The sequence below is a fragment of the Chlorocebus sabaeus genome, chromosome 27 (assembly GCF_047675955.1).
Source record: "Chlorocebus sabaeus isolate Y175 chromosome 27, mChlSab1.0.hap1, whole genome shotgun sequence".
NCBI classification, from domain to species: Eukaryota; Metazoa; Chordata; class Mammalia; order Primates; family Cercopithecidae; genus Chlorocebus; species Chlorocebus sabaeus.
This window is the reverse complement of record NC_132930.1, coordinates 13,333,258-13,351,699: the sequence shown is the minus strand read 5'-3', so window position 1 is coordinate 13,351,699 and position 18,442 is coordinate 13,333,258. Positions and strand designations below refer to the sequence as shown.

Here is an 18,442-nt window from a genome sequence, read left to right as displayed (position 1 = left end):
CTATACTACAAGGCTACAGTAACCAAAACAGCATGGTACTGGTACCAAAACAGATATATAGACCAATAGAACAGAACAGAGGCCAGAAATAACACCACACACCTACAGCCATCTGATCTGTGACAAATCTGACAAAAACAAGCAGTGGATAAAGTATTCCCTGTTTAATAAATGGTGTTGGGAAAACTGACTAGCCATATGTAGAAACTGAAACTGGACCCATTCCTTGTACCTTATACAACATTTAACTCAAGATGGATTAAAGACTTAAACATAAGACCTAGGACCTTAAAAATCCTAGAAGAAAACCTGGGCAATACCATTCAGGACGTAGGCATGGGCAAAGACTTAACATCTAAAACACCAAGAGCAATGGCAACAAAAGCCAAAATTGACAAATGGGATCTAATTAAACTAAAGTGCTTCTACACAGCAAAAGAAACTATCATCAGAGTGAACAGACAACCTACAGAATGGGAGGAAATTTTTGCAATCTATCCATCTGACAAAGGGCTAATATCCAGAATCTACAAAGAACTTAAACAAATGTACAAGAAAAAAAAAACCCATCAAAAAGTGGGCAAAGGATATAAACAGACACTTCTCAGTAGTCTACTAATTTTTAAAAAACCACTTGAAAATATGACAAAATGTTGAGCTGTCAAACTGGGTTGTTTATTCTTTGTTTCTCTATTTTTTAGTTTCTCAGAATTAGAAAAATGAAAACTTAGAGCAGACTCATGTACCACACATTCTGGGAATTCATCATCTTGGGAAATTTTACTGTCAGTTTTGTTGTTTCTATTAACACTGGTAAATCAAACATCTCTTACAGAATAAGGCCAAGACATAAGCTAAAAATTGTTGAACTTCTTTGCACACAAATCTTTCTGCAAATAGGATGAATTTCTAAAAGTGAAATTTTATATCTACTGCCAAACTATGTCTTCAAAATGTTATATTCATTTTTATTGGCTCTCTGTCTGAGAGTGCCTGTTTCCTAGTTGCCTAGGAACCATAGGTGTGCTCATTATTTTCCTCTATCAGTTTAATAAGCAAAAAGATCTCATCACATTTGCGCTTTCATTTGCAGTTCTATGGTTGTTAATAGGGTGAGCATTATTATTTTTCATAGTTACATTTATCTTTTTGCATATATGAATTACCTATTCATGTCCTTTGTCCATTGTTCCATTGCTCTATAACAGCTCTGTATAAATGTTTTGAGTATTATTCTCTTCTCTGATGACTTCAGTGACACTTTTCCATTCTTACTCCCTCTGCTTCTGTGGCCATGCTAAAGGTTGGTGATCCTTAGCTCCACCCTCTTTCCACTCTGTAGTTGCCCCTCAAACTATCTAATCCATACAGGTATCTGACTGCTCTCCTAGAAGAAAAGCATAGACTGGGCACAATGGCTCACACCTATAATCTCAGCACTTTGGGAGGCTGAGATGGGTGGATCACGAGGTCAAGAGATCAAGACCATCCTGGCTAACATGGTGAAACCCTGTCTCTACTAAAAGTACAAAAATTAGCTGATGTGGTGGCACGCACCTGTAGTCCCAGCAACTCGGGCGGCTGAGGCAGGAGAATCACTTGAACCCAGAAGGTGGAGGTTGCAGTGAGTTGAGATCATGCCACTGCCAGTCCAGCCTGGTGACAGAACTAGGCTCTGTCTCAAAAACAAAAAGAAAGAAAGAAAAAAGACACAAAAGGAGCAGGAACCATGACTGTCTTAGCATGACCAACTGTCCTGGCTTATCTGGGACTGGGGTGGAGGCCATTCCTGGGACTTTGAGTGTTCAAACTAGGACAGTCCTGAGCACACAGAAAGAGCCGATCACCCTAAAAGGTTAAGTATTCAATAAGTATTGACTGAATGAATCCTTGATAACTGCCAGGACTACTATTTCAGCCAGCTTAATCTTTTGGTCCACAGATCCACACATCTCTAATTCTTCATGGACAGCACCACTTGAATAACACAGACATGTCACATTTTTTTTTTTTTTTTTTTTCCTTTGGAGACAGAGTCTCGCTCTGGCACCCAGGCTGGAGTACACTAGTGGGATCTCAGCTCATTGCAACCTCCGCCTCCCAGACTCAAGGAATTCCCCTGCCTCAGCCTCCCGAGTAGCTGGGATTATAGGTGCATACCACCATGCCTGGCTAATTTGACATCTCATTTTTAATATGTCCCAAACTCTGTCTCCACTACCCCTCTGAAAACTCGGCTCCATTTGTATTCATTTTCGCAATGAATTCTTTCTCTAGCATTTTAGAATTCCAGTAATCCTGACACATTTCACAGTTCTCAATTTTGTAAGGCAACTGCCAGGGTTAGGATTGTAATCTGTACTTTGGAAGTAATGTAAGTTAACAGCAAACTCCAGAATGGCTCCATTCCATGTGGCTCTGTTAGGCAGCTCTTTCACCCTTATGACTGTTCCCTTTGTTCTAATACTTCTAAAGAATAATGGATGTGTTCAGTGTTTACCAAGTAATGAACTTCCTTGCAGGCAAAAGCATCTTGCAATAAGTAAAAAGGAGCAGAATTATTATTAATATAAGGAGTTCAGCAGTGAGTTTATGTGTGTAAATTTAATAACTATAATTAAACCACAAATGTAGGTTTTAAGAAAGGTAAAACTATAATGTGATTTTGAGAAAGCTGAGAATTGTTAGCTCTCAAAGAAACATGATTGAAGCATCAGTTTAGTTATTCTGCTATATGTTAGATGAAACTGGTAAATTACCTAATCTGTGACTTGACTGCCTCATTTTATGATCAGTGCCAAACACAGCAGACCTTATGTTGACAATATCACATTCATTTTGTTCATCTGTATGCTTGTATTAGTCAGTTCAGGTGGCAAGGACAAAATACTGTAGACTGTGTAGATTAAACAACAAAAATATTTTTTTCACAGTCTAACTGGAAGTTTAAGATAAGAATGCCAGCATGGTCAGGTTCCAGTGAGGGCTGTCTGTTTCAGACTAGAATAGGGGCCATCTTCTCTCTGTGTTCTCACTTGGCAGAGAGAGCTCTGGTGTCTCTCTTCCAGTAAGGGCACCAGTTCTGTTAGTTTAGGGCTCTATTCTTATGACCTTGTTTAACTTTAATCACCTCCTTAAAAGCCCCATCTTCAACACAGTGACATGGGTAGTTAGGGCTTCAACATACGAATTTTGAGGAGATACAAGTTAGTCCATAGCAATGCTGGCCTTCCTTTATAGAGAAACCGAATTTAAGTAACTCAATTCCTGCAAAGATAGCTACAAACACACTGATTATAATACAAACAGCTTCATTTTTGTAAACTTCTGTTTTACATGTGGATTGCCGCCTGCCATTAAAATACTGCCTGTATTCTCTATAAAGGTGACTCTGTACATCTGTTGCTGGGGTTCCAACTAGCTAGTGCAGTTAACCCAGCATAATTATTTTAAAGCTCTTTTTCTCCACCCCTGGAACATTGATAAGTTTGTACTTATCTGACCACACATTTTCTTACCTTCATACCACGTGTAAGCAACTACTTGTGCATTTTTTCCTCCCTTCTGGCCTCTGTCTTTCCAATCAAGAAATACTTTATTCTTCTATCTATCCAGCTGTACCTCTCAGCATTTGTTTCTATTCTGTGTAAATATGTATCAGTATGCCATATATATGTGTTTCTCTATAAACTGTATTTCTATAGTGATACTTCATGTATTGCCAAGTGCTTTACGTTTCAGAGTGCTTTCACCCTCACCTGTTTGACTCTCATGATGCACCAGAGGAGGTATGTGGCCAGATAAATATACAAGGGAACAGTTTTATCTCTGTTAACAAATATGAAAGCTGAAACTCAGACAAAACAATCTGCTTACGTCACTCCTAATGCCTTGCCTTCTACTAACCTCAAAATATTCTTTCTTTATCTGCAGATTAGATTAAGTATTTGTACCCATGAATGTATCCCTTTGTTGATATATCCTATTTCAGAGACTCATATTTGTAATACGTGAAACACAGGCTCACTGTATACACATTGTGGGAAATTGATTTTTTTTTTGCCCATAGAGAAATGCCAGTAAATATCAAATTATTATCGACCATCAGAACCATCATGGATATCTGGATAATTGAATGTTTTGGAATGAAAAATGCTTAATGTGCTAGATATATCTGCTAACATTCATTCCTGGCAACCCTGCATACAAGCGTGTATCTGTAATAACTGAGAAATGAACAGTTTTCCAAAAATATTACCCTCATGTCTGTTGGTGCCAAAAATATGACCTTTTTTAAAGACCTTATCTAGATTACCTTTAATATGGACATTATTTTAACAGGGAATGTTTTAATCACTTGTCATCATTATTTTGCAATTTATTATCATTTTCCCATCTCCCCCTGTATTAGAGTTCTCCAGAGCAACAAAGTCAATCGAATATATGTAGATGATTTATTATAAGGCATTGGCTCATGCAACTGTGGAGTCTGACAAGCCCCACGACCTGCCATCTGCAGACTGGAGACCTAGGGAAGCTGGTGGTATAAATTCCAGTCCAACTGCGAAAGCCAAAGAAACAGCAGTGCCAATGGAATAAGTCCCAGTCCAAGAGCAGAAGATCAATATCTCAGCTCAACAGTCAGGCAGAGAGAACAAATTTTCCTTTACTCTGTCTTTTGGTTCTCTTCAGGCCCTCGATGGATTGGATGATACATACGCAGTTGGGGAGGGCCATCTGCTTTACTCAGTCTACCAATTCAAGTGCTAATCTCATCCAGAAACAACATCACATACCCAACCAGAAATCATGTTAAGTGAAATATCTGGGCATCCTGTGGTCCAGTCATGTCGACACACAGAATTAACCATCACATCCCCATTTCTCCATTTCCTCTTTCTACTTGTGACATGAGAAACTTAAAGTTTGAGTAATTGAGTTGTAATTTACTTCTAAATAAAGTATCCTATGTTTGTGTTACAAATTTAGAGAAAAAAATCATTGAGAAAATAATGTTAAGTTGTGAATAAGGTGTTACTGGCTCTTTGGCGGGGTTCAGGTGGTCTCACTCCACAGTAGAGTTCTTAACACTGACCATGAGCTCCAGGGAAGACATCACAACCACCATTGTTCTCCCACCCAAAAGAATAAATCAGGTAGAAAGAATACCAACACCCAGGGCTATAACACTGAACATGCCATAGCCCTTGTGCACAGTGCCCCCTGGAGTTGTGCAGTGCACAGCCTGCACATTCATACATGGTAGCCCTGCCAAGGGTACTGGCTACAAGAGGTATCACAATCAAATGAGCTGCTCTAAGATACTCTCAGAAGGGGAAGTAGTACAAGAACTTGATGAAGTAGAAACAATGGGGATATTGAATTTAAAGCCCCATATTCAAATGCTGGTACTACCATGTCTTCTGGGAAACATGGCCTTGGGCAAGCCTGCTGAGGTCTGGGAGCCTTGGTGTCTCTCCCTACTTCACAGATGCTTGAGTGTCAAATGAGATCATATATGAAGGAAAATTATGCATAAAATCATAAAGTTTTATTGTAATAAATAGAACCTTATAGAAAGAAATAGGCCCACCTGCCTTGCTCCGGTGACTGGGTTGTGGGAATAGGGCATTTAAAGAGTATGTGCTTCAGCTTGTTATAGCACCAGTTTGTGGAGGAGGATGAGTGAAGATCTCTTTTCCTTTACAGTTCTCCCATGAGCAATGGCTCATAAGCAGCAGTCCAGGGAGCAGCTGCCTCATGCCCAGCAAAGCATGGCATCCATAACCCCAAATACTCTATCCTCACCTGTCTTTCCTGACATCCCACCACAGAGTAAAGTCAAGGACACACTGAGCTCATCAACACCTTCAAGAATACTTATTCCTGTATTCTGTTTGGTACAATACAAACTGCATGCCGTAGGCTCAGACCCCAAAGATTCTCAGTTGCAAGCCCAGGCAGAGCTAACTGCACATGATGAGCAGAGTGGAGAGAAATCAATATTTGCCCAATGGAAAAGAAAAAAAATCAATTGAGAGGAGGGAAAATGTTATCTCTAAGCCTTTGAAAGCAGTGGCTTAGATGTAGCTATATCAGCATGTAAAGAAGGAAAATGAGATTTTAAGAAGTAGAGAGTCTTTTCACATTTAAGTTCCTAGTTCTAAAGAGCTCAATAGTTCAGAAAGTACTTTTAATTGTGGTGAAATTCATACAACATAAAATTAACCATTTTAAAGTGAACAATTCAGTGGCATTTACTACATTTACAGTGTTGTACAAACACCACCTCTATCCAGTTCCAAAACATCAGGAAGTGTTTGTTAAGTCTGAGAAATTTTTCTTAGATTTTTTCAGCCTTTTGGACGTAACTCCCCAGATTATATTTGAGTGTTGTATTGTTGCTTTCTGCCTAGCTGATATTATGTGTCTTCAGTGTTTAAGAATAGGCCAATTTAAATGTGTTTCCACATTTGGTAAGGTGGATGGGAGAGAGGTGACTATAGATTTCTACAGACAGGCAAGATCCCATATGTTTATTTTCACATATGTATTGACAGAATGTTTAAACTATTCAATAAAAAATAGAAAATTATTTCAGTCATATGCATTTCTTCTGTCTAGGATTGTAGGCAGATGGATCAATAGTGCAACTCGTAAAAATGGACTTCAATGCAAAATTGAATGTAGCCTCTCATCTCTGCACCAAGTTTTTCCCTACAAACTGGCAAAGTTGGTTTAACTAAGCAAAAAGCAAGCTGTTTGAGAATTGGGGTCAGAAGGATGTGGAAAATCTGTTTCTCTTTCAGTGACTGGAATGAATACTCTATTGCCAGTGAACAGAGAAGGATGTCTTCTTGTTCATAGCTGATGTGGCTGCCCTAAAGTCATTCATGGATACTCCCCATGGCTGCAGAGCTAAGGAATAGTCTAATTGGGAAACAAAACAGTGGAATCCATCTTGCTGCCTAGAGTTTAACTGCTAGCCTCTTGAACTTGGTCTTCCATCTCCACCTCTGCTCTGGTCCATTGACCACATGAGCTGGACTTTGCAACAGATTTGGACTGCCCCCTTCTGTAAATTGACTCTGGTCCTGGTAAAATATTTGTGTGTTGCCTTATTTGTAAATATTTGTGTGTTATTTTACAACTGTAACTACACACACACACATACACAAACCAAAAATATCTTACTGAAAAATGTGGAAGCAAAATTCACTTTTGCTGTTTGTCAAATAGCAAGATAAGACTGAGGTAGAATCCTGTCTTAGACTCCTAAAATTTAACTGATTCATGATTTATGAGCATTCCACCTAAAGGAAGAATCAATAGTGAGAAGGAAAAGAGTAAGGGAGAACAATCCAATAAGTAACTTGAAGCCTGTAGCACATTATTACTTTTCTGAAGTTCTCTATTACCACTTTATATATAGTAGGCACTCAATATATATTTGTTATTTGTATGGGATTAGGATATTTTTTCTTCTTTAGTAATCTTTAAGGAACATTTTGCCTTACTATATTTATTACATAATTACAGTATTTGGTGCCAGGTGCTCAACTGGAAGAAATGATTATTTTTAAATAGCCCTTGATTTTTGAAATGATCCACTGTGTTCCAGGCTCTGCCCCTTCAGTACTTGCTAACCGTTCCTCATGAGACCACATTTGCACTGCCCATAGCAATGGCTCTCAAATTCTGAATTCCTTTGGAACCTCATTTTAAAATGCAGTTTCCTTGGAATCTTCACTCACAATGTTCTTTCCATCTGAGAATGGACCTAGCAACCTACATTTTAGCAAGTACCCTGGGTGATCCAGATGTAGATGATCTGTGAAGCATATTTTAGAAACCGATCCATAGAGTTGACTGAACCCTAGTCTCTGGGACCAGCCTTGTTTAGAGCAGAAAGAAGTTGAAGAACCAACAGTACATTGCTGTGCAATCATGATGGTGCTGTCCAGGAACAAGATCTTGTTTCTGTACTCTCTATTTTGTCCTCTTCCCTGCCTCATGCCCAAAACCCAGCTGGTCTTGCCTTGGATTGTAGTAACTAGTCCATGATATTCCAAGACTGAATTGGCTACTAGATGGAGTGTTTTCAATTACTAAATCCAATATTTAGTGTGCTGTCTGTCTACCTGGTCCTCCACCAATGACCAAACTCCATCTGTATACTTTTTTGAATTCTACCAATGTCTACTGCTTAGACATTCTCTTATTCCCTATTTCGCCCATGTGGGTCTGTTTGATGGCACATCCCAGCATTAAAACCTCATTCTTAGTGGCATACAGCCCCAACTAAGAGTGCTGACTGTCCAGAATTAGGCAAGATAATGGGATAATCACCAGGTTGGTTACCCTAAAAAAGATAATGTTCCTCTGTATGTGTGGTAAAATGAAAGACCATGCCAATTTGTTTAGCATAAGAGATTTTGGAAGAGGGAACCATTAGAGAAGTTTGGGAAACAACTTGAGATACATCATTTTTGTTATATAAACCTGTTATCAAGATTGGCCCAATGTAGATTAAATAGAAGTGCTCTTAATTGGCCTTCAGGCGAATACAGTGGGTTGGGATTAGCACACCCTCTGTAGAACCCTCATATATCATGCTGAAATAATGGATACCAATAATGTGGCATCCCTCTATTCTAGCCCCTTCCAAAGGGACTTTTGCAGCCAAAAAGAACTGCTAAATTAGATCTACTTCCTTTCTGGTCATTGAGGCTAGTACTGAGGAGGCTTGAGCTTGAGGCAGTGAATTCAGGTGCTCAGTCACCTTACTAAACCACTTATATGAGATGGTTTATGTGCTAAGGAGAGAGAGAGAGGACATGGTCCAACCAGAGATATGTTTATACAGTACCTGCTTAAGGAATACGGCTGAAATGAGTATTGCTCACAAAACTGGTACCTTCCCAAATTGTTACTCCACCTATTGAGAGCTGAACTATTTTACTTGACTACAGAGAGAAGCTTCAGAGAAGAGCAGAACAAACTTTAATGATTTCTTTCTCTGTCTTGGTTCATTCATTTAGTCAACAACTGTGTGTTTTAATCCTTTCTATAGCTAGGAATAAACAGCTCTGGCCTCTCCCTCAGAGAGCTTACTAGTGTGTCGTAGAGTTTAGGTCATGAATTTATGTGGACACAGATCTACCAAGGACTTCTCTTACTCTTTCAGCTGCCTATATCTGATGAAAACGACACTGTGAATACTGGATAGGCAGGAGAAGTAGTCAGAAGTGCCCCCTAGGGAAACCAAAACGGAAATTCACTTTCCAGTGGATAAACACAGCTTGATGTTTATGCTAAAATGTTAATCAACAAGAGGAAAGAACAAAAGTGCCCCCAGATTGAACGGAAAGTGTCTCATGGATACAATAAAGCAGACAAATTGCTTTGGTAGGCTTATGTAAGAGGTCCTTTGTGTTCCCTCCTTATGTCTACTAGGTAAGATGAAGATTAATTGAAATGCCAAGTGCTATCTAAGCTAATAGTTTTATTAGCTTAAACCAGAAGTTCAGCCACCTGGAGGACTTGCTAAAACATAGATTGCTCAGCTCTGTAACCAGAGTTTATTTTTTAGTAGCTCTGGGATGGGGCTTGAGAATTCACATGTTCCCAGGTGTTGCAGATGCTGCTGGTTCCAAGTCCACGCTGTGAGAACCACTGGCTTAAGCAGACAGTTTCAACAACCTTGAAAGTGTTGCTCCACAAAGCAAATCGGCAGTACTACTAATTTCTTTTAAAGATGGAGTCTCGCTATGTTGCCCAGGCTGGAGTGCAATGGCACGATCTCAGCTCACTGCAACTTCTGCCTTCCAGGTTGAAGCGATTCTCCTGCCTCAGGCTCCCTAGTAGCTGGGATTACTAGTATGCACCCGGCTAGTTTTTGTATTTTTAGTAGAGACAGGGTTTAACCATTTTGGCCAGGCTGATCTCAAACTCCTGACCTGAGGTGATCCTCCCGCCTTGGCCTCCCAAAGTGCTGGGATCACAAGTGTGAGCCACTATGCCCGGCCTACACCACTAAATTTAAGATGTTTAAATACCTGCTGTTTTTCTCACTACAAAATAATATATATGTATACCAAAAAAAGGTTTTTAATAAAAAATAATAAACTTATTTAATGACCTATGTAAATTTGAAACCACCCAAAGATAGCCATTAATAACCTTGCTTTGCATTTTTATAAAATGTTTCTTATGTATGTTTGTGTATGCATATATATGTGATATTCTCTCTAACATATGTACATAATATTCTCTCTCTTCTCTATATATATAAATATCAAAATCACTAGCATCATCTTTTATTTTTTTGAGACAGAGTCTCATTCTGTTTACCAGGCTGGAGTGCAGTGGTGCATTCTTGGCTCACTGCAACCTTCTTCTCCCGGGTTCAAGCGATTCTTGTGCCTCAGCCTCCCAAGTAGCTGAGATTACAGTCACATGCCACCACGCCTGGCTAATTTTTGTATTTTTCAGTAGAGACAGGGTTTCATCATGTCAGACAGGCTGGTCTCGAGCTCCTGGCTTCAAGTGATCCACCCGCCTCAGCCTCCCAAAGTACTGGGATTACAAGCGAGAGCCATCACACTCAGCCTGGAATCATCTTATGAATACCATTCTATAACTTACACTTTTCATTTAATATGTATTTGTAAACATCTTGCTAAGTCAATATACTTGTATGATACAATTTAGTACATCTTTTGAATGAACATTTAGGTTATTAGGCAATTCTTTCAAAGAAACCAATTCAGCATAAGTATTTTTGGAAGTATTTGCATCCTTAATTATTTCCTAAAGACAAATTCTCAGAAGAAAAAAATGCAAAGTAAAAAGTTATATAGATATTTAGGGCTCTAAATACATATTGCCTGATTAGGCTTCTAATGCTAGATCATTTTACACGCCCATCAGCACTCTATGGTTATTTTCTCACACCTTGACATAAGGCTGAGTACATATTTGTTCATTGTTTTTCTGTGAGAGGTTTCTTTTACCAATTTAATAGAGAGAAAATGCTCTCTTGTTTACATTTTGAATTTTTTTTTTTTAGTTACCAGTGGGGTTACTAGTAGTATCACATTCAGAGATGTCATACTTCTTTTTATTGTAGGGGTGTGAATCTGAAGCTTAGGATTATGCTATCAATTCTTGACAGAGCAGTTATTTGGTTTGAGGCTTTACATGTTTGACACTTTTAAGGTCTAGCACATCATTTTTCTTTGATATGAACAAACAAATCTCAGAGTAGATCAGCTTTTGTTGTATTATGTAAACTTTGAGAAAGTAAATTGGCTGCAAAAATTCTTTATTTTGAATTGATCTGATGCGATATGGAGTCTCATTTCTCAGCCTATGAATAATTTGTTGTAATATAATTGATCTAATTTTACTTAGGAAATCAACTATCCACTGTGACCAAAAGAGAAAACTGATGGAGCAATGTATCTTGTTATCTATTGATTAATATTTATACAGTGACCATGTGATGTGAATACTAAAATGAACTTTCTTGGTGATACACTAAATTGAACTTTCTTGTTGATACACAGGGACTATTAGGTGAAAAATATGGGAATATCCGAATCCCTGGAGAAGTTGAAGCCTCAGAGTTTGAAATGATTTTGGATGCCGCCATAGAGGCAAAGCTGGAGACCAAGTTGCTGGAGGAGTGGTACTGTCGAGATGAGAACTCGGTGCCAGCAGCCTATTACCTCAGACCCAAGGCAGAAATGCTGAAAAGCAATAGAAATGCAGTAAGCTGCCTTTCCCTCCAGCCTATGGATCTGTCCATTACTACATTATTACCGTTTATATCATCCAGGGGTGGTTCTGCACAGAAAAGACAGAGTAGACAGAAAGTTACTCTGCCCTAGGCCCCCAGTTTTCCTTTTTTTTTTTTTTTTTTTGGAGATGGAGTCTCGCTCTGCGGCCCAGGCTGGAGTACAGTGGCGGATCTCAGCTCACTGCAAGCTCCACCTCCCGGGTTTATGCCATTCTCCTGCCTCAGCCTCCCAAGTAGCTGGGACTACAGGTGCCTGCCACCTTGCCCAGCTAGTTTTTTGTATTTTTTTAGAAGAGATGGGGTTTCACCGTGTTAGCCAGGATGGTCTCGATCTCCTGACCTCATGATCCGCCCGTCTCGGCCTCCCAATGTGCTGGGATTACAGGCTTGAGCCACCGCGCCCGGCCCAAGTTTTCCTTTTAAAACTAAATCCACACTGATCCTTAGGGAAACACAAATGAAAGCCACAATGCCAAGTCACTTTACACTTGTTAGGATGGCCATCAAAAAGTCAAAAGATAGTAGGCGTTAGAGAGGATGTGAAGAAAAAGAAATCCTGGTACATTGTTGGTGAGAGTGCATATTGGGGCAGCCTCTGTGGGAAACAATATAGCAGTTCCTCAAAAAATTAAAAATAGGACTACCCACTTCTGGGTATATATCCAAAGGCAATAAAATCAATGTCTTGAAGATATATCCGTACTCCCAGGTTCATTGCAGAATTGTTCACAATAGCCAAGATATGGAAACAGTCTAAGTGTCTGTCAGCAAATGAAAAGATAAAGACAATATAGAAGGAAATTAAGGAACATTTATATACACACATACTGTGATATTATTTAGTCTTTTTAAAAGAAAGCAATCCTACCATTTACAGCAACATGGATGAACCTGGAGGACATTATGCTAAGTGAATTAAGCCAGGCCCAGAAAGACAAATACCGTATGATCTCACTTATATGTGGAATCTAAAAATGTTGAGTTCATGGTAATAGAGAGTAGAAGTGTGTTTACAAAGGTCTGGGATTTAGAGGAAATGGAGAGATGTTGGTCAAAGGGCACAAACTTTCATGGTGACTATAGTTAATTATAAACCTGAAATTGGCCGACAGAGTAGATCTCAAGTATTCTTACCACCCACCAAAACAAAGGTAATTATGTGAGGTGGTGGATTTGTTAGTTAACTTGATTGTGGTAACCATTTCACAGTATATACATGTATCAAAACATCACATTGTGCACCTTTAAAAATTGAACGAAAAAAAACTAAATCCAAAACTAAGAAACTATAAATTGTCACTCACCTTTCCATTTAGCATCTCTGACTTTCCTTCTAGTCTAATCTTCCTTCTTCCTGACGTATATCCTTTATAAGTTCCATCAAAGAAGGTTTACTAATGATACTGATTTTTACTTATTAATATTGGTATTATTAAATAATTAATAATTTAATGACATAATTAATTATTAATTCTTAATATTAATTGGTTAAAGTTCCATTAATGAAGCTCCCTTTGTTTACTTATCTGAAAAGTTATTGTTTTGCCCACTTTTCTATAATGTGTCCATTTATTCTGATTGGTATATGTCATGCTTCCTGTATCTGCGAATTCATGTAGTCTCTTAATTCTAGAAAATTCTCAGTCATCATCTCATCAAACAATGCCTCTCTTCTATTCCCTCTGCTCTTTCTTTGTGCTCCTTAATTATGTTTGCCTTCAGCCATCTCAGTCTGTCCTCTACGGCTTCTAGTTCTCTTTCACATAATCAATGAAAAGGGATCATTTCACATGATCAGTTAGGTTTACCCCAATATTCCCACCCAGAGAAACAATATTCTTACAGATAATTACTTTGAATAATACATGTGAAGGTGAAGAAGAAAAACATTAAGAAAATTGATCATGTGAAACTGATCATAATCATATCATCATAATCATGATCAGTTTCACATGATCAATTTTCTTATCTCTGTGCTGCTTTCCAGAAGATAACTTCAGATTATTTTTCCAGTTCACCAATTTTTTCTTCAGCTCTGTTCACTCTGTCTGTACATTGAGTTTTCAAGTTTGACAGTTACAGTTTTTATTTTGTGAAAGGTTCACGTGTGCATTTGTTTTCTGTGGGAGGAAGGCCTTTGTAAAATCTACCTAGCTATTATTTATAGTCTCTTTTTAAATTTTAACTTAATATTTTTTCTTTAACATTTTAAACAGTCCATTTATATTCATGCATCTTATGGAGAGTGATGGAGTGATTCATGCTTGAGCATGATGGAAACATTGTTATCTACTTTCCAACTTGGCTCCCAAGTTTTTGATATGTCCCTTAAAAGCAAATGAAAGAGGAAGAGAGGAGGGGTGAACCTGTTCACTGAGTAGAATATTTAGGGAGACTGCAAAGAAGGCATAGATATCCAACCCTCTGCCAAAGAGAATGTCCTTGATTCAGTCAGCACCCAGGCAGTTCCAAGAGGACAGCTGTGGGTTACCCACGGTTCTCCACTTCGGGATCTGTGTATTTGTCATTCTGTATCCAACATAACACATTTTCTCTGTACAATAGGAAATTAGATCAGAATCCTTGATTTTTCTTCTTTGCCCTCACACGTATTATTCAAAGTAATTATCTGTAACAATATTGTTTCTCTGGGTTGGAATATTGGGGTAAACCCAAACCATTTCCCAGTTAAAGATGCCACGAGTAAATATAGATAGCAAAGAACCTGACACCCCAAGAAACCAGTTTATACCATGATCTAGGGGATTTTCTCATATGTTACTATTTAATTTGCTTTAATTGTTTCTTCATTTATTTTTATGATCCACTAGGGAAATTGAGATTATTCCTAAAACCCCATATGATATTTCTGCATAAATTATTATTGAATAAATGAATGTATTAATAAGATTATCATCAAGACTATGTAAATGTTACTTTATTGGTAGGCATTCCTCCCATTTTATCTCCTAGTGGACCATCAAAACAAATGAAGCTAAACTAAATAAAGACAATTAGATATAACACAAGAGCACCTCCCCTTTAACTTTCTCTCCCCTTTCAAGGACACCAGAGATTATTTTCTTATGGCATTTGTATCAAAACTCAAATGGGAAAAGCATGGTATATAAGAAAGTCCAATAAACACACCCTATTTGGGTGACACCCTTGTGTAATTTGGTCAAGTTCGCATGCAACATGGAAATAATTTCTAACTTTCAGGGTTATCAAGGGGATTAAATTAGACACTGTCTGTAAAGCACCTATCATAGTATTGGCACATAGTGGGCCTTCAAATAATATAAATTTTCTTGTTCTTAAATATTATTTTTCTTTGATGATTGTAAGACTAATTTCTCCCTTTTACATCTCTATAGATGCAGCCTTCTGCCAACGCTGAAAATGAGAAGACATGGCAAGAGGTATCAGATGAGATCAAGAAGATATTCAAGGCTGCTGTAAAGCTGTTACACGAAAAGGGTAAAATGAAACACAGCCAGGCTAGGAGGTACCTGTTCTCAGGTAATTTTCCCACACCTTCAGTAAAATAAGAAATAGGTCATTAATAGGTACATCTACTGCTTCCCTTTAATGCCCTGCAAATTTAATCTCATTTACTGCCTGATGAAATTTAATTTTTCTAAATGTTCCTATGTTCTGGAGAAGCAAATGTTCTTTTGTTTTAATTCATAGAAAAGTCTTTCCTTAACTCGAAGGCTTCTCTAGAAAATGTGATTTTAAAAGAAGCCAGGGGTGGCCCCGGATATAACTGACCACATTCTGCCATGACTTCTCCATTGAGCTGTTCATTCATCATTCACCCGCTTATCCAGCAAATATTAATGAACCTGTTGGGTTCCTATGTGCCAAGCACTAGGGAGACAACGCCGAGTAAAAAGACAGGGTCTCAGGCCTCCTGCAACTTATTTTTTTAGAGGGAGGAAAATATTCATAAGTGATAGCCAAGTAATCAAATAAATGAACAAGATCATATCAAAAGTGATTGATAAGTATTGTGAATAAAATAAAGCACAGTCATAGGATAATAGTGACTGATAAAGAATGTGGGGGTCCAGATTTAGATAAGGTGGGCAAAAAGGAGTTGACTTTGGACCTGAATTACAGAAGAAAATCAGAGCTGACAGTGTCCTATGTATCTAAGGTAGAGAATTCCCAGCAGAGGGAGCAACAGGTTCAAGACCTCTGAGACAGGAATGTGCTTAGTTAATTCCAGGAGCAGGAAAAAGAAAAGGTAGCTTTGCTGCTTGTTTGTTTGTTTGTTTGTTTGTTTGTTTGAACTTTTACAAGGAGGGAGAGATGAGGATAGAACTTGAGCACAGGCCATAATGGGAACCTTATGTTTTATTCTGGGTGAGATGGAGCCATTGGACGGTGTGACACAGGGATTTGGTAGGCTCAAATTTAACGTTAAAATAAAAACCTACCCAGTTATTCAGGTATATTTCAGTCTATACCGTACCATGCATTCTGTGTACAGAGGCTCACCTGTTGGCCTTTCTCAAACATGGAAAGGAAGCTTTATCATTAGAAGTTGCTCAGGAAACTACAGAACTGAAGGAATATGTCAGTCATAGTTTACAGGGAACAAACACAAGTAGGTAAAAGTAGTCAGATTTGTAAGCATTTATTTTGAAAGTTGATAGTGAAAATTTATAAAGGGAAAAATTGTAATAGCTACTTCTTCAGACTGGTGTTGGAATGGTGCCGCAAAGCTTTCGTGAAAACCTAAAAGGCACTCGGTAATCATTCTCACTGAATACATGCGTGTGAAGCTCAGAGAAGATACAAATCGTTCTGATAAATTTAAAAATTAGGGCTTATTTAAAGTCTTCCTGAAAATACCACAATCGTCAGGAATAAGTACTATATTTAAATATATAGATTAGGGTTTATCCTTGTTCCTTTGGAAACTTTAGATCCATCTTTGAGGCTCAGGCTCTTCACCTTTTTCAAAGACAGAACACCCCTGTTCCTTCAAGAGCTGTCTTAGAAAAAAGTACCTAGAGTGAAGCTTTCCTATTATTTATGTAAAAGACACCAGTTTGGGGAAGTTATCCTCTTATTCACAATCACACAGCTCCAGTGTTTCCTATTTCACTGGCAAACACTTGTCCAAGCTTTCCCCATAGTGAAGAACTCTGTCCACATGGATAGCCATGTGAAGATGAGAAATTTCACATGAGCTACTGCAAGTGGGCTGTTTCCTGCTTGGGGTTATATCTCCTGAATATATACATGCTCATGACAATGTTGTTTATTTTATGTTCAAACTCCTTTTAAGATCATGTCTGCACAATCAAAATTGCTGACGTGCCAACTCTTTCAAATGGATATAGTATACATTATATTTTTAGAAACCTTGAAATAAGAATACTGGATAGAACCTGTTAAAGGTGTATTATTTATCTTTGAATGTAATTTTTCACGCTTCTTGTTTCACGTTTTTAAACAACAGGAGAGGAAGAGAAACAAATTAAGACTCTAAAATGGTGCCCTTCTGAGAACATCAAAACTCAGTGGCCTTGGGAATCGTAAAGAAATCAATTTCTCATGGATAATAGTTACCAGGACTGGAAACCTATTTCTACCATTACCTTCAGTGGGTGCTATCACTGGTTAAATTTCAGGACATTAAGAAACATGTAAAAACAGAAAATAAATATAACATTCTAATTATGCCCTAAAATTCTCAAATTTATAATATTTATAGATAGGCATCAGAAATTATGAATAAAAGTCCCCTAAAATCATAAGCATGCACTTTGCCTCTAAAAGTAACTCTGTAGAGTTGCCTTTGTATCATAGCTCTCATTTATTTAGGTATATTTAAGTCTATACCATACCAGGCATTCTGTGTACAGCATTTTCCCCCCCGAGCCAAGCTTAGATGGGCTCTGCCAAATTGGTTTATCTGTATTTCTTTTTTTGCTCCATTTATGATCAACACTTCTGCTTGATACATTCTTTCCATAAATGTGATAACAACGTCAAGTTAGAGTTGAGTTGCTTCCTGGGAGTCAAAGGTGGCAGAGCATATCTCTGATTATAATGCATTATATATAGATACTACAGTTTGACCGCTTCCTTTCTCTTCATGATGCTCTCAGAATGTAGCAAGCTGCTAATCCAACCTGCTAGCATTTTACACAGATGACTAGAAAAGAGATGGATCCAAGGCTGTTAGTAGCTCATGATGTCCAGATTTCTGGCATCTTCCCTTATCTACTTTATAGCAAGTTCTTACTCTTCCTTAAAAAGAGTAGTAGACATATGTTTATAAGCTCCTTTAACTGGCTTCCTTAACCAGCGTGCTCAATTAAAATCCTTTGTAAAATGTACCGATGCTCATGACACAGCTTACTAGACACTGGCAGCTACAAAAATATCTTTTTCATTTGAGTTAAAAATTTCCATTGAAAGGCTGTCATTACTGAAAAAATGTTATCACAAGAGTCCCACTGAAAGGCATCATTTTAAAATAAAATTCTCATCCTTCTTAATAGTTACATTATAGAATATATGTATATATATTCTAGATTTTGCTTGACATTGGAGTTATGGCCAGCATATAATTTTTTTCAATTTATGGCCAGACCAGCACTGTGTATTCAGAGCCTC

The 18,442-nt window shown here is 38.0% G+C and overlaps 1 protein-coding gene across 1 annotated transcript in view; it reads left to right on the top strand.

The window, feature by feature from the left end:
- Positions 1-18,442, top strand: part of NWD2 (NACHT and WD repeat domain containing 2) — a 214,143-nt gene that overhangs the window by 184,521 nt on the left and 11,180 nt on the right. Inside the window, exons 4-5 of the mRNA XM_008017665.3 lie at positions 11,571-11,774; positions 15,181-15,325. Coding sequence (XP_008015856.2) covers positions 11,571-11,774; positions 15,181-15,325 — 349 coding nt within the window. The remainder of the gene's footprint in view (positions 1-11,570; positions 11,775-15,180; positions 15,326-18,442) is intronic.